Source organism: Carassius auratus, unplaced genomic scaffold, assembly GCF_003368295.1.
Source record: "Carassius auratus strain Wakin unplaced genomic scaffold, ASM336829v1 scaf_tig00039436, whole genome shotgun sequence".
Taxonomy (NCBI): Eukaryota; Metazoa; Chordata; class Actinopteri; order Cypriniformes; family Cyprinidae; genus Carassius; species Carassius auratus.
In genome coordinates this window covers 75,293-90,514 of record NW_020526518.1, presented here as the reverse complement: position 1 = coordinate 90,514, position 15,222 = coordinate 75,293, and the positions used below count along the sequence as shown (strand labels likewise).

Below are 15,222 nucleotides of genomic sequence, written 5' to 3'. Positions count from 1 at the left end.
AAAATATGCAAACTAAGGGATTTCAAATACTAATTCAAACTATAATAGTATATAAATAATGTTTTCAGTCGTGCGACTGGCATACATACCTGGAATGAAAAACGTCTGTTGCATCGCAGCACAGGTCAAATAGTTTTTTTAATAAAAAAAAAACAACTGTGTTAAAGTTTTTGTGCACACGTTCCTGTGTGATGTGACGAAAATTATGAATAAAATACCAACCATAAAAACACTATACCACACTGAACTTACTGGTGTTACTCTTGATCTCATCCTCAGTCAGATTCTTCCTGATGGTGTTTCCTTTGTGCTCTACCTCACAAACAAACTGGTTCTTCTTCCACTCTTCTGGTCCAATAAAGAGGGTAGAAGTCTTCTGGAAGGTCCCATCTTCATTTGGTAGTAGCTCTCCAAGATCCACATCCTCATCATGATCCTGTCCATTTTTTAACCAGGTGATAGTTAGTCCTGATGGGTAAAAACCTGTGGCATGACACACTACAGGAGATGAGGGATGCCTCTGTAACAGAGACACTTCAGGAGCTGAGAGAGAGAGTATAAATGTGAGGAAAATATTATATACTTCAAATTAATGATAAGATCAACTCAAACATAAGAGCAGCTTTTATTTTCAGTGCTCCTCATTTGGGAGTCACATTTGTGGTTTTGAGGCCAAAAGTCATGCCCCAAAATGATTTTGCTGAAAAAAAAATGAAAAAATTCAATACTATCTTCTTTCTTTATTTTGCATTTTGAGAGAATCTTCTGTTACTTATTAATATTTGTGCAGTAATCCATGATCAATTTTTTCAACAGAAAATATTTTTTCTAATGTTTTCATTAATTTTCAATTTATGCAGTATTTCATGTTAAATATAACCGAAGAGCACCAGCTGGTTAATGAAGCAAAACATGAGAAAAGACAAATGCCAATTAATCAATCAATATAATAATAATAATAATAAAATATAAATTTGATAAACAAAGTGAAGTTCACAAAGACAAGCTACCTCTTCTCTCTAAATCCACTTTTCTTAACATCAAGAAATGTTTTAACCAGTAAACACACTCATGTTGGTAGTATTGATTCAGTAATTCAAGCTGTGCTCTGTCATTATTCCACTTGTTCATTGTTATTACTCCCTGCTGTACAGGTGTGATGTATCTGAGCTCCTTCACATCTAGTAAGATAAAATCCTCTCCATCATAACCGTACTGATCAATCCCACGTGAGTCTTCAGTCTGATCATCCCATTCACATCCATACATCCTCTGATACGTGTGAACACCTGAAGAGAAAAGCCATAAGATCTGCTCCTGTTTAATGTATATCTTTGACATTTGAAACTGTAGTATAACATATTTTAACTCACCACGTGTCTGACTGAATTGCTGCATCAGAACAGTAATGTTGATTTTGTTGGTCTGCTGTATTCGTTCTCTGATCTCAGCGTATTCTTTAAATCTGTCTCCAGACATAAACTCCTTCATCCAGTCCTGTCTGGGAATCAGCTTCTTCATCTCACTGTCATAATAATCAATCTGTCGTCCATCCAGAGTAGTTACAGAAGAAAACTCTGGGATTCCTGCATTAGTCTGTCCATTTATTTCAGTGTAAAATGTGGTGATGGTGTGCAACTCTGAACAAACAATAAAGACACCAAAACACAATTAAACACCACACAGTGTCATAAAATTACTTTTGGAGTCATTTAGTTTTTGTTTATTTTTTTCTTCTAACTTCTAATCAATACTTTTGCACTTTTAGGTATCACTGGAAAGGTCTTAAACTCAAAATTAATCCTGTGAAAACAGTTTTGGTATTGCATTCCCACAGAAATTTTACTTTGAAACATTTTTTGTGGTCTCAATTTTTGTGAGATCAACTTCAAATTTGGAGCATGACTTTTTTGGACTTACTGCTTTATTTTATTGCAATTTTGGCGTCCAAATTGTTTTGTAAAAAATATTTGGTATAAAATAAATATGTTTAGATAAGTACATTTGCTTTTGAGTAAACTTCAGCTAGAAGTTTTTAAAACTTTAATGTTTATATGCTTATATTGTCTTCCAGTACCGCTGCTCCCTATACGCAGATTACGCAGTTTGCATAGGGCACCAACTCCCAGCGGGACACCATCCCAGCTGCTCAAAATAACAACAACAAAATAATATTTCGTTCTATATTATTATTAACATACATATACAAATAAAATAACAATAAAACAATAAAATTGAAACATTAACATTTCAATTCTAATTATAATACAAATTATCAACATAATTAATGGATGACTATGCTATATCTGGGAAAAGACATCAGCGCAGTCCGGCATAGAGAAAAGATATCTTCATGAGCAGAGTCAAGTCAAACCACAGTTGATAATAATAATAATAATAATAGATTTTATTTGTAATGCACTTTACATTTGAAACAAATCTCAAAGTGCTACAATTAAGATCAATTAGAAAGGATAAAATACTAAAAGGTTTAATAGTAAAGTCATAAGTTCTCCTAAAAATAAATGTTTTTATTCCTTTTTTAAAAGTCTCAATAGTTTGAGGTGCCCTCAGATGGTCGGGAAGGGCATTCCAAATCCGAGGAGCGGCAGAACAGAAAGCCCGATGACCCATAGTGCTGAGCTTTGTCTTGGGGAGTAGGAGGCGGTTTAAATTTGTTGAGCGGAGTGATCGAGAAGTAGTCAAAGGTGTGAGTAGTTCTTTCAGATGGGGGGGGGGGGCATTTCCATAGATACACTGGTAGGTTAGAGGGAGATCTTATATTCAATCCTGGTGGAAACAGGAATCTAATGAAATGAATGGAGAATGGGTGTGATGTGGTCATATTTTCGAACTGTCATCAGGATCCTAGCATAACTATTCTGAACATACTGCAGTCTCTGCAAGCTTTTGTTAGGGATCCCGATTAAAAGTGCGTTACAGTAATCCAGTCTGGAGGAGACAAAGGCGTGCACCAGTTTTTCTGCATCTGCTAAGGTAAACATTGGACGGAGTTTTGCAATATTTCTGAGATGGTAGAAAGATGTCTTACAGAGGTTTTTGATATGGGCTTCGAATGTTGTGGATCAAATCTTACACCAAGATTGGTGACAGTTGTGGAGACGGGAAATGACACGATCAGTGATAGTTATACCAGCAATGGAGGAAGACTGGGTTTGACGTGGTGTGCCAACAAGAATTGCCTCAGTTTTAGAGCTGTTTAGCTGGAGGAAGTTGTGCTTCATCCACACCCTTATCTCCTCCAGACAGGCAGTGAGTGTTGAAGATGAAGATGATGTTGGTGAAGTTTTCATGTACAATTGTGTGTCATCAGCATAGCAGTGAAATGAGACTCCATAGCGGCTAATGACATGGCCAAGAGGGATCATGTAAATGATGAAGAGAATGGGGCCAAGGACTGACCCCTGAGGGACCCCACAGGTAACTGTGTGTTGCCGGGACCTTGCACTTGGTTTGGGTGGCCAATAAATGAGTAGTATCATAGTGGAAAGAGGGTGCTTACATTTAAATGCAAGGCATTCAAACAAAGACAGCTCAGGCAGGGTTATAGGGGACAAGATCAGATCACTTCGGTGGATGACAGCCAGACCACCACCACGCCCTGTACTGCGGGCTTTCTGTAAATAGCAGTAACCAGGGGGACAGGTCTCATTTAAAACAGAATAAATATCTGGTTGATGACAGGTTTCTGTAAGGCACATCATATCTAAACACTTTTCTAGAATATGATCATGTATGTGGCAATATTTATTTGTGATGGATTGTGCATTAAAAAGTTCAATCTTGATATTCCTTCCAGCAGTGTGTATCTGTATTGGCCAAAGTAGACTGAGATCCACTCCACGTTTTCTCCGGTTTCCATCCAAGTCAGTGTGTAGCGTTGTCATGGGAGCTTCAGCACTACTAGTCCTGGGAGTGATGGCACTCTGATGACGTGTTCGAGATGCGACAGTGCGCACGCCAGACCAGATGGAAGAGATGTTATGATCAGACCAGAAGAAAAACAAACTTTCTGCAACTTCTGTGAACTTAACGGGGTCGGCGAAGGAGTCCAAGTTGTTTAATGACTGATGTACACGATGGAGTGGTATAGTTGTTGAATTTCTTAAGTTGATTGGCTGAATAATTCAGCATTATGCCAGTCGTGGAGAGTGGTCTGCTAGCCGCAAGCCACGCTCGTGATGCACAGAGAAAAGCCAACAGACTCAGCAAGCAAACAACCGTGACCATGGGTGAACACCTCGCGATCATCGGCAGCGATCTCAGGCGAAAGCCACCACAGCAACAGGCAGTGAAGGACAGACATGGGAATCCACAGGTGATAGCAAACAGTTAGGTGAACTCACATTCTGTCCTGTCATGGCCACGAAGGCCATCTACCATCTCATCAAGGCCACGGAGACCACCATTAACCTGTTTATGTTCTCTGTTTCAGTCCTTCCTGACCAGACTTGCTCTCCCGTGCCATCGACTCCGCTGTGGTGGTCCTCTGTAGTTTAAATCTAGATTAAAGACCCATCTCTTTTTTCACCCATCAGGTTTTTTTTTTGAGCAACTGGGATGGTGCCCCCTCTGGGATTTGGTGCCCTACACAGACTGCGTATTCTGCGTATAGGGAGCGGCTGTACTGGTGTCATCTTTCACGCAAGTGGTGACCGTGCATGCCGTGTTGTGATGGTGAATAATATGGCACATTGCACTGCGCAGCCGCAGACCAATCGGTTTTAACGTCATACCACCGTGTCCACGAGACCTTTTCTTTTTATATCATACACACACCGTCCCGATTGGCCTGCACACACTGCTTAAAACATTGATTTATAAAGAAATTATAAATATAATTCAGATCTATGCTAAAAAAAAAGGCAGGTAACAATTAACAGGTTAATTTACATTAAAGTGTGCATAATTGTAATCATTAATATAGGGGGAGATAAAAAAAATTAATGGGGAAAATTAAATTATTATAATATTATAAACAAACACAAGTATTGCATTCAATCAGAGTTTAATAGAGATCAATTCAGTCAATAATAGGGCATTATTTAGAATATCTCTGAAAGGGCATCAGATTAAAACACCTCATGATTTTCTTTCAGGTCAACGAGGAATATTAATGATAACTAAAACTAAAACTATTGACAACATTTTTGTTATCAAATAAAGCTAAAGTAAAATACAATGAATAATAAATAAAATATAAACATTATTTGAAAACTATATGATCATTAGCCTTGGCAATAAACCGACATGAGTTTAAGTTGAAGCACTATATAATTATAATAACTTAAACTGAAATATGAATAAATTAAACCTACATAAAAATGATAAGAATACAAATTGGTATAACAAATATAATAATAATTTAAATTGGTAAAAAGTTAACAAATTTACATGACAACTAAAAATATACAAATAAAGCTAATTCAAAATATGAATTAAATTAATTCAACACTGAGTTCAACACATGGATGTAGCTGAAGGTATTGCTGGCAGAAATCATTTTAAAGCATTGTCAGCTTCTATGACTATAGTCATGGCAAAACCCAAGTTTATAAATGTTTAAGATCCTTTTTTTTTTCTTAAAACCTTAAGACCAAATTTGGATTAAGTTGGTTAGCAGACAGAGAATTCATTCTTTACATGAAATCATGAAATGAATCTCACCTGAGTAAACAAAAGGTGCACAGATGAAGAAAAAGATGAACTTCATTATCGATGACAATCCGTGCATTTCACTCTGAAATAAGGGTAGTCGTCAAAGAGCACTGCAAAAACCATGTAGTCTTCAGCACAATGGAAATGATGTGGTTACTGAGGGCAGACGCTGCTCTAGATAAACAGTTTCAATACGGATGTGTGTTACTTTGCCTCAAACTCACAGGGGCACTTGCACTTTTTGGAGGAACACATTTCAAATTAATTTTAACCTATTTTCAGAATTATTCCTTCAGTCATTTTCCACCATGTCATTTATTACTGTGATCTCTAGAAGTAAGCTAAAAATGTAACTCAAAATTTAAACAATTTAACTCAAATGTTTCATCATGTTTCATCTATCTGAAAAATAATTTTGTATTGTGTCAGTGGCATGCTTGTCACAGCGGCCACAATAGCACTGTATAACTGATATAGGCTTATGTTTTATTTATTGTTTATGATTAGAAAATTCGCCAAAATGCAGAATTCAGTCAGCGAGTGCGTGCACTGTACAAAACACCAGCGTATCGACGATGACTCATCTGAACGCCTCTGATTGGCCGGTGCATTTATCAGCTCCAACTGAATTTTTGTGATTGATTTTAATGAGCAGCGCTGTAAAAAAAAAAAATTTAAATAGAAAAATTTAATAAAACATAAAATAAAAACCTGTCTGGCTCTGTGCCAGTAGCAGCTGCTGATGATTTACTATTTTCCATTTCTGCCACCCACAGGAATGCACATTGCACCCAAAATTGTTCTGAGTGATACCATTTCAAATTTTGGGGGGCGAGAATGGGGGCTAAGCTGGGGGAACTGCACCCCACCCCCTGCTTTAGACGTTCTACTAACTATAGGTTACTTAGCAATTACATGTTAACTACCAATAATTAGATCTATAGTAGATTAGTAGAAGTAGATTTACATGTAATCTAGATTACATTATTAAATTGATATGCTCATAATGCTCATAAAAGATTAAATGCACATGATTACAAATTATTCAGACAATAGCAATTGATTTTTCATAATTTATAGATATTCCCTAATTATTTTGACTCTTTTTAAAGTTTGTGTTCATGTGATGCAGGGAGTCCCAAGCTTTTTGTCAATCAAAATTATTTTGTTATCAGTAACAGACTACAATTTGTTAGTAATAGTTTACAGGACATTTTCTTTTCAAATATACACAGGGAAAGACAAAATCAAACCCAGTAACACATTTAAGGTGCCCGTTACATCTGCTATTTACACAAGTTTAATCTCTTTATCTCATGGATATCATTCAACACTGAAACATGTTTTAGTCCTGAAGATTCACAATTGGACTAAAATCTGGGATCTGGGAAACTCTTCAAAGGTGTAGGTCTCTTTTTCATTCTAACAGGCTTCCAGCTCATACTTCAGCTCTGCCAAACAACGTCATACATTTTAATTGAGGATATTTTGAAACAACGTGAACATTCCAATTCCTGAATGTTTGGAATTGTCAAAAAAACAAAATCTCGTTCTCTAAAATGCTGCCTTAAGACAAACATTTGGCTTCAACTATTCTTGCAAATGTAGATTTTGAAACTTAAACTCAGTAAATAGACTTCTGAATGCTTGTGTAATCACTGCTAATATTCCCATCACCCTACATCTGATGAAGGCATAATAAGAAATAACAGTTCAGAGAAAGATAAGAAAAAATACAGGTAAACACAGTTCTTTAAGTGGGCCGGTATGCACTGGTACTCAGTACCGCCACTTCCAAATATAGCATACCACCACCTTCGCGAATCATTTGAGTCAGATCGGGAGTTCGGAGCAGGATCGCGAATCATTTGAGTCAGTACGGGAGTTCGGTGCGGGTTCGCGAATCATTGAGTCAATTTGGGGATCGCAAATCATTTGAATCAGTTCGGGAGTTCGGAGCGGGTTCGCGGATCATTTGAATCAATTCGAGAGTTCGTAGCGGGTTCGCGAATCATATGAGTCAGTTTAGGGATCGCGAATCCTTTTAATCAGTTCGGGAGTTCAGAGCGGGTTCGCGAATCATTGAGTCAATTTTGGGATCGCAAATCATTTGAATCAGTTCGGGAGTTCGGAGCGGCTTCGCGGATCATTTGAATCAATTCGAGAGTTCGTAGCAGGTTCGCGAATCATATGAGTCAGTTTGGGGATCGCAAATCATTTGAATCAGTTCGGGAGTTCGGAGCGGCTTCGCGGATCATTTGAGTCAATTCAAGAGTTCGTAGCGGGTTCGCGAATCATTTGAATCAGTTCGGGAGTTCGTAGCGGGTTCGCGAATCATTTGAATCAGGTCGGGAGTTCGGAGCGGGATCGCGAATCATTTGAGTCAGTTCGGGAGTTCGGAGCGGGATCGCGAATCATTTGAGTCAGTTTGGAAGTTTGAATGCAGTAGCTCTTTCTAAGGGTATTTTTTTTAAATCATTTTGCACATTTTATTTATGTTCAGTAGTTATTTCTAGCTCAAGCAAATCCACAAACTAATAAAAGGATTTATTATTAAGGTCGCCTGTTGACTACTGTATATAAAACCCCTTTAATATAGTTGTTGTTACCTCAGGGGATGAGGGGAGTCATCAAAAAAAAAAAAACAGAATTTTTTTATTCTATAATAGAGTACCGGCACCTCTTTTGGGCCACTTAACATACTTAGCATCCTTCGTACTGCATGACAAACAAACAGGAATAGGCCAACTCCCACCACTGACACAAGTATTTTGTAGTATACATCTGGAAGTCATTCAAAAATATATACAAAAATATATATAATCAGGGGAAAAAAACTAAATAATATACAGAATCAGTAATATAAGGATGAAACAAGTAGTCAATAAAATAATTATCAGTGCTAAATATGACAAGTTATTAAATGTCTGATCTTGCGAGTCATCTGAAGGTGTTCACGAGAACAAACCTCTTTGTATACTGCAATGCATAACTTCATATTACTTCAGAAGACTTCAGATATAGAGCACAAGTGATAATGATGGATAAATTACACTTATGGTGTTTTCTTCTCTTTCTATAAGCTTGATAAACTTAGTCACGTTCATTGTACAGTATGACAGAACCGCACTATAAACAACTTGCCATCCATCTCGTCCTTAGTCTTCCAGATGGTGTTTCCCTCGTGCTCCACCACACAAAAATATTAATTGTTCTTCCACTCGTCTGGAGTAACATGGAGTCTAACAGTCTTCTGAAAGGTCCCATCTTCATTTGGCAGTAAATCTCCAAAATCCACATCCTCATGGTGCTCCTCTTCATTTCTTAACCAGGTAATAGTCACTGCAGATGGGTAAAAACCTGTGGCATGACACACACCACTGGAGATGAGGAATTCCTCTGTAACACAGACACTTCAGGAGCTAAAAAGAAAAAGATTAAGATCAATGTGAGGAAAATATTAAATATTTCAAATGTACAGGTATGCATACAATCAAGACAAAAATGTAGCTACATTTTGTTTTTACGTTCCATACAATTAAAAAAAGGTGGAGGTGGTGGTGAAGGTGTGCAACTCTGAACAAACAAAAGAAGACATAAAATACCACATGCAAATTACTGTTTCTGAGTCATTCAGTTTTTTTTTTTAAATTTAAATAAATTCTTGGTAACACTTCATATTAACATTATTGTAGATCTAGACTTTGAACGCTTGTGTGTGATTGCTCTGGACATTCCCATGATCCTACAGATGATGAAGCCATAATGAGAAATAAGAGCAGTTAAGAGAAAGATGGTGGTTTCTGAGAGGTTAGGGAAGATACACTTTTTTTTAGGACACATTTAGGAACGAAAGTGTAACAAGTAGACATCAATTCATTTAGTAACCTATATTCAATCATTTCTGTAACCACTTTATGCACTATAGCATGCATTAGCCATGGCATGGGAACCGGCGTTTAAGCCGCTTGAGAGGACCGCGTCTGATATTCGTACATTTTTCTTAATTTATTGATTCTAGAAATATATCAAATAGATGTTTAGGAAATATATGTAAAACTGACATTTTAAAGAGGTTTATAAGATGTTGCACATACAATATTATAAGACATGTTTCATCGGATTTTTATTGTCTTCGCACAAAAATTGTATTGAAACTGAGACATTGTTTTGTAAGTGGTGGCCAAAGTCAGTTGCTCTCTCCTTGTCCTCCCGGACTGACTTGCAATAGGAAGCATTTCTAAAACTGGGGTGTATTCCAGAAAGCACGGTTACCTTACCGTCAACTAAACCCTGACCTTTCGACTGATTAACCCCAAACATTGCTTACTGGAGGTATGGGGTTCCAACGCATCCGGGAGTAAGTTCATTCAACACAGAGTATGTTCCTGGTTGAGACTCAAGACATTCTCAACAGATGCTAAGAAAAAGCACGCCAAGCTGTTTCTTTCTTCTTCTTTTGTTCAATGGTCGTTTACATTCTTGGTGCATATCGCCACCTAACTGATAGTTGTGCAATCATTTTTCTTTTTTTCACCTTTAATATTTAATTCTTGGGAAAATGAATTATAGTGTTTGTTTAATGCTAATTAAGTCATATCAGACATGTATTTTGATATTCTAATTTAGACATCATAGAATACGCTGATCTATGTGAGATAATAATATATAACATAACATTTTTATTCCATAAAATCAGTCAAATGTTTCTTTTGTGATCTCATGTGGCAGAAAATATGTTCTGTACTGTTAAAAAGTTGATTAGCAATGGATTATAAATATATATTGTCACAGTCGAGTGTTTATTGATGTAACGGTAGTGTTTTAAAGAGAGTGATTTGGCACTGGTATCTTAAACAAAAACGATACCCAACCCTACAGCTGGTGTATGTTCTCAGCATGTTTTGTCCTGTTGGTATCAGTGGGCACTGCAGGGCTGTTTGTGAGGCCAGACACAGGAGGTAATTAGTCTCTTCAGTGCCACACTGAATCAGGGCTGTGAAAGGGCCGCTGTCACATCAGCTGTGCAGCGCGCGACTCTGAGCACCAGAACACAACATGAAGCGCCGCACGACTGTCTGCTTCAACCTGAGCGTCGGAGACACACTGACACCTGTGTGTGAGACAGGTACACCAGAGCACAGGAAACCTGCTTATTCTACTACTGGCTACTGGCTACTGTCTCCCACTCAAATAAATAACAAATCATACAAAAACTACTAAACAATACAATAAAATATCCATGTATCATTTAGCTTCAGATGCAACGTTTTCACACACACACAAACGTGATATAACAATGATTATATAAATTTACAAATAAAACACATTGCTGATAAAAAATATATGTTGCAAAAACATGTTAAATCAGGTTTTTTTTCCACTAATTTGCTGTAATAAATCCTCCAGTACTCAAGGGGGCGATAGAGATTCATTAAAATGTGCTATTAAGGTAATTATATACATATACATATATATACATATACATATATATATACACACACACACACATACATATATATATATATATATATATATATATATATATATATAAATAACTCACTGTCATACTTAACCTGAAAGAGAAAAGAGACCAAACTTAAGCAATCAATAGATTATGCATTCCACCATTCATGTATTAGCATAAGGTTAAAGCTCTTAAGCATTGAAACCCGCTATCATTTCCTCTAAACTTCACAGTCCCAACTTCAGTAGAGCGAAGCTTTAGCGGTGACTGATGATTTGTTTTGCTCACACTGGCCTCAGGCATCAGGAGTCGGCTGCACCCAACAGACCTGTGCACGCGCTAGCACGAGCCGCCCTTTTTCTGAGGCTAACCGGGTCAAAATCAAGTCATGATTAAAAACGCAACAGAGGCAGAAGTGGAAATGCCTACACATTGCTGTACAGTACATGATTAGTGTAAAAACAATTACTTCGCCCCAACATTGCCCCCAATGCGCAAATTAAGATTCTGCCATGCTAATCTGTCGGATTGAATGAGAGCCATTCATTACAGACCGTTTTTACAGACAAATATCTGGGAAACACCAATATTCACCCACTTGCCACACGGCTGCTTCTTTACAGTGTTCACAATGAGCTGAAACGTTATCATACAGACAGAAGTGACAGAGTCAGAAAAAAGCTAAACGCCAAGTTTGATGCGTTAAATTTTGTTTAGTTTAGTGGCTTTTGAAAAGTTGTTGGTGGTGTAGTAACAAGCTGAAAAATGCTATTTTTTTAAATTGCAGCAACCTTTTGGCTATTGCTAATGTTAATATACCACATTAGACTGATAAAATGAAGAAACAACATGCCAACGAGCTTTTTAACAAATTAACTTGGAAATTAAGAGAACACCTAATTTAATGACTGACAATCGGAGTCAGCTGTGCTCTTACAGAAGCTACAGAAGCTTACAGAAGCCCCCAATCTATTTGATGTTTTAAAAGAACCCAGCAATCTACTATTTTCTTTTATCTGTTGAGGCCTTTTGGCTAATGCTAATGCTAAAATACAACATCAAATGTGTTAAAATGAAGAAACGGAACCAACAATCAAAAAAAAAAAAAAAAAAAAAATTGAAAATAAAGGGTAATACAAAGAGAAACCTTGGAAAACATCACATTATTTGAAGATGAATGAAAAGCCCATACTAAAATCAGATTTAATAACACTCTCAGAAAAGCTACATTTAATGTTTATACTGTATGTTTATTACTCTTTTTCCAAATGCATTTGCAAGAAGTTAGTAATTCTCTTTTTTATCTGTGAAGGCCTTTGGATAATGTTTATGCTAAAATACCATGATGAACTGCTAAAATGAATAAGACTTTGAAAGCTAGCTTTTTTTTTAGCAAGCTTATGAGAATATAAAGAGAATTACATTGAGAAATCATGGATAATGTCACATTATTTGAAAACAGAGTATGAAAAATTCACTGCTAAACTGAAAAAAAAAATTGCAAGACAACTGACATGGACTGTTAGCTTCAACAAGCGTTAACAATTTTACTAGCTTTAACATTCAAGATGACAAAAACTGAAATTTCAACATTTTTCTTATATTTTCCTAATTACACTTACACTATAGATTAATATAAAGTTATATTTGTAATTCAGTTACATTCCACCTAAAACACCATAGGTTTATGCTAAGTGACTGTTAGTGCATTAAAACCCTCTAAGGATGTTAGCAAGTATTTTTCTATACACTCATGGCTAACAGTGCACAAAACTAGCATGTGTGCTAACTGTTAGGCTCCAGCTCGGCTTTGTTTTTTGACAAGAACAGGTTCAATACTCCATTTTCTGTATCCTTGGACATTCCGAACAAACACAGCGTCAAATGTTTTGTGATTTTTGATTCAGAACCTGGTGAAAAACAGCCAACGGCAGTTCGGAAAGCTGCTCTGGATTCACCCTCAGGACAAAAACGCTGTGTGACATGTGTCAGGGAACCTGAAGCCAACAAAAAACCCAAGCAACGGCCAACTCGTGCGTCAGTTTCCACAGCTAAACCACAGCAGATGGAGGAGTCCTGACGTCTGGAACATTGAGCCGATTCACGAGACGCAAAAGATAACAAGACATCAAAACTCATCCGGTTCACCTCCTGAACACTGCACATGCACTGCCACTGAATCAAACGTGGATGTTATTCTGAAGGAGGAAATGTTTGTTTTCATAATCTTTCATCAAAATCGAATCACTTTCCCACCACTTTTATTGACTTTGCAGCTTACACAATCTCATTTTACCAGCTCAGCTGTGAAATTTATATATTGGCCAATATGTATTTCTTGCTTTATAACTTACAAAAGTTTTTTTTTGTGTGTGTGTGTGTGTGTGTGTGTATTTGATTGTTTGACAATTATATACTTGTGTATACTATTTTTTATTTATTAAATCATTGTTTCTGTACACTTAAATGAATTTAAATAAGTTTGACGCTCTTTTGAACAGTTACATGCTATATTTACTCAACTTGCAATGCAAATGATTGCTGAAGTTGTATAATTACTGAACTCCATCAACCAAGATGTCTTGCTGATTTACGTAGAATTATCTCTCTGCTTTATATATGTAGGCCTAGAGATATTTCCCGCACAATGGAGTTCAGTTTAGTGTTGGTGATTTGTGTTCAGCGTATGGTCTGATGTGGTTCCTGTTGTTGTGCTGTTATCAGCGAGACTCAGGTGTTCTTCAGCTCTGAGAGCAAATCTGATTATCAACTTGTAAAATCTGCTGCGTTTCATCTCATTCTGCAGTGCGTTTGGTCTCCGTCGCTCTCTTAAAGTCTCAGCAGGAGTTTCCAGGAACAGCGACACGCTCGTTTGAGACGGAGAACAATCGATCAGTGAAGCTCATGCCTCACACGCTCCTGAAGGACGTTCTCACAGCAAACACTAAACGACCAAACAATACTGACATAGACACAGACACAGTCAAACTGCTATGATTTCATGTTTTAATACAAAGAAAAAAAAGGTATAATAATAATAATAAATGTAGATGTCATGTTTATAGTCTAACCAATTTAATAATAAAAGATAACTATAAAATAAACAATTATATATATATATATCTCAGTTTTTCTCCCAGACTGTGATGAGACTAAATGGAAAGCAAACAGAGATTTCCACTCAAGTCAACATCTTGGATGTCTCTTTAAATGAAAAACATGGCATTAATCTCACACTTGACTTTTTCCTGGAGTTTAAGAAGAATCACAGCAGTGTCTCAAACTGTGATTCAGATCCAGATCTCCATATGAACTCAGACGTTTCTCATTCCTCCAAAATCAAGTGATCTCAGCTGCAGCCCACATTCAGTTTGACTCATTTGGGTCTCTGAAATCATCATTCGGTCCAATAATCCCCAGCTCAAACGTCATTTTCCCAGCATTCAATCTGTTGGGTTCTTCAGAGATAAGTTATAACTTAAGGCCCAGTAGCAAAACCCTCACAAAAGCCCAGAAAAACAAGGTAATGTGTTCATCGACTGGACCATGCGTCAACAGGGTTAACAACGCCATATTCTGATAACATTCTGTAACATTTCCCGCGCAAACGCCAGATTGATGAATATATTTCACTGGCGTTATCAGTCACGTGACATGTTGCTGTTATGCTGAGCGCGGGAAAGAAATCAGAGGTAGGCTATTTATTGCGGGGACATACCAGCATCTTTACACAAGCACTGCAGTTTCTCATGTATATTTGCACAATTATTTTTGCCAGGCAAGCAGGAGCTGCACGCTAACCACGCTGATTAGCATTTAAAAGAGCCCCATTTTTCATATCCAGCCGGCTCCAGCCCCTTTTGACTGCGATTGAACTCGCGGACCCGACGTCGTTCAATTACGGCCATAAATAGCGGCCGGGACAAAAGGCAGAAATGAAACTGTCGCGCGAGGAAAAGGGGAAGCTTTGAAACAACTGAAAGGCCTTTAATAACGCGAGCCGAGGCAAATGAATCACGAGCTGACAGACTCGCGCTGAACTGTTCGATTCGACAAAGACGCGGGAAACTGAGGAA

General features: G+C 37.3%; 1 protein-coding gene across 1 annotated transcript; it reads right to left on the bottom strand.

Annotated features, from left to right (window-relative positions):
• Window positions 1–232: 232 nt before the first annotated feature.
• LOC113083920 (major histocompatibility complex class I-related gene protein-like) lies at window positions 233–5,763 on the bottom strand. The gene is made up of 4 exons (XM_026254744.1): window positions 5,689–5,763; window positions 1,374–1,640; window positions 1,008–1,289; window positions 233–543 (listed from the first exon to the last, which is right to left on the bottom strand). Exons 1-4 carry the CDS (start codon window positions 5,753–5,755, stop codon window positions 233–235), a joined length of 927 nt encoding a protein of 308 aa, XP_026110529.1. The 5' UTR covers window positions 5,756–5,763.
• Window positions 5,764–15,222: the final 9,459 nt, after the last annotated feature.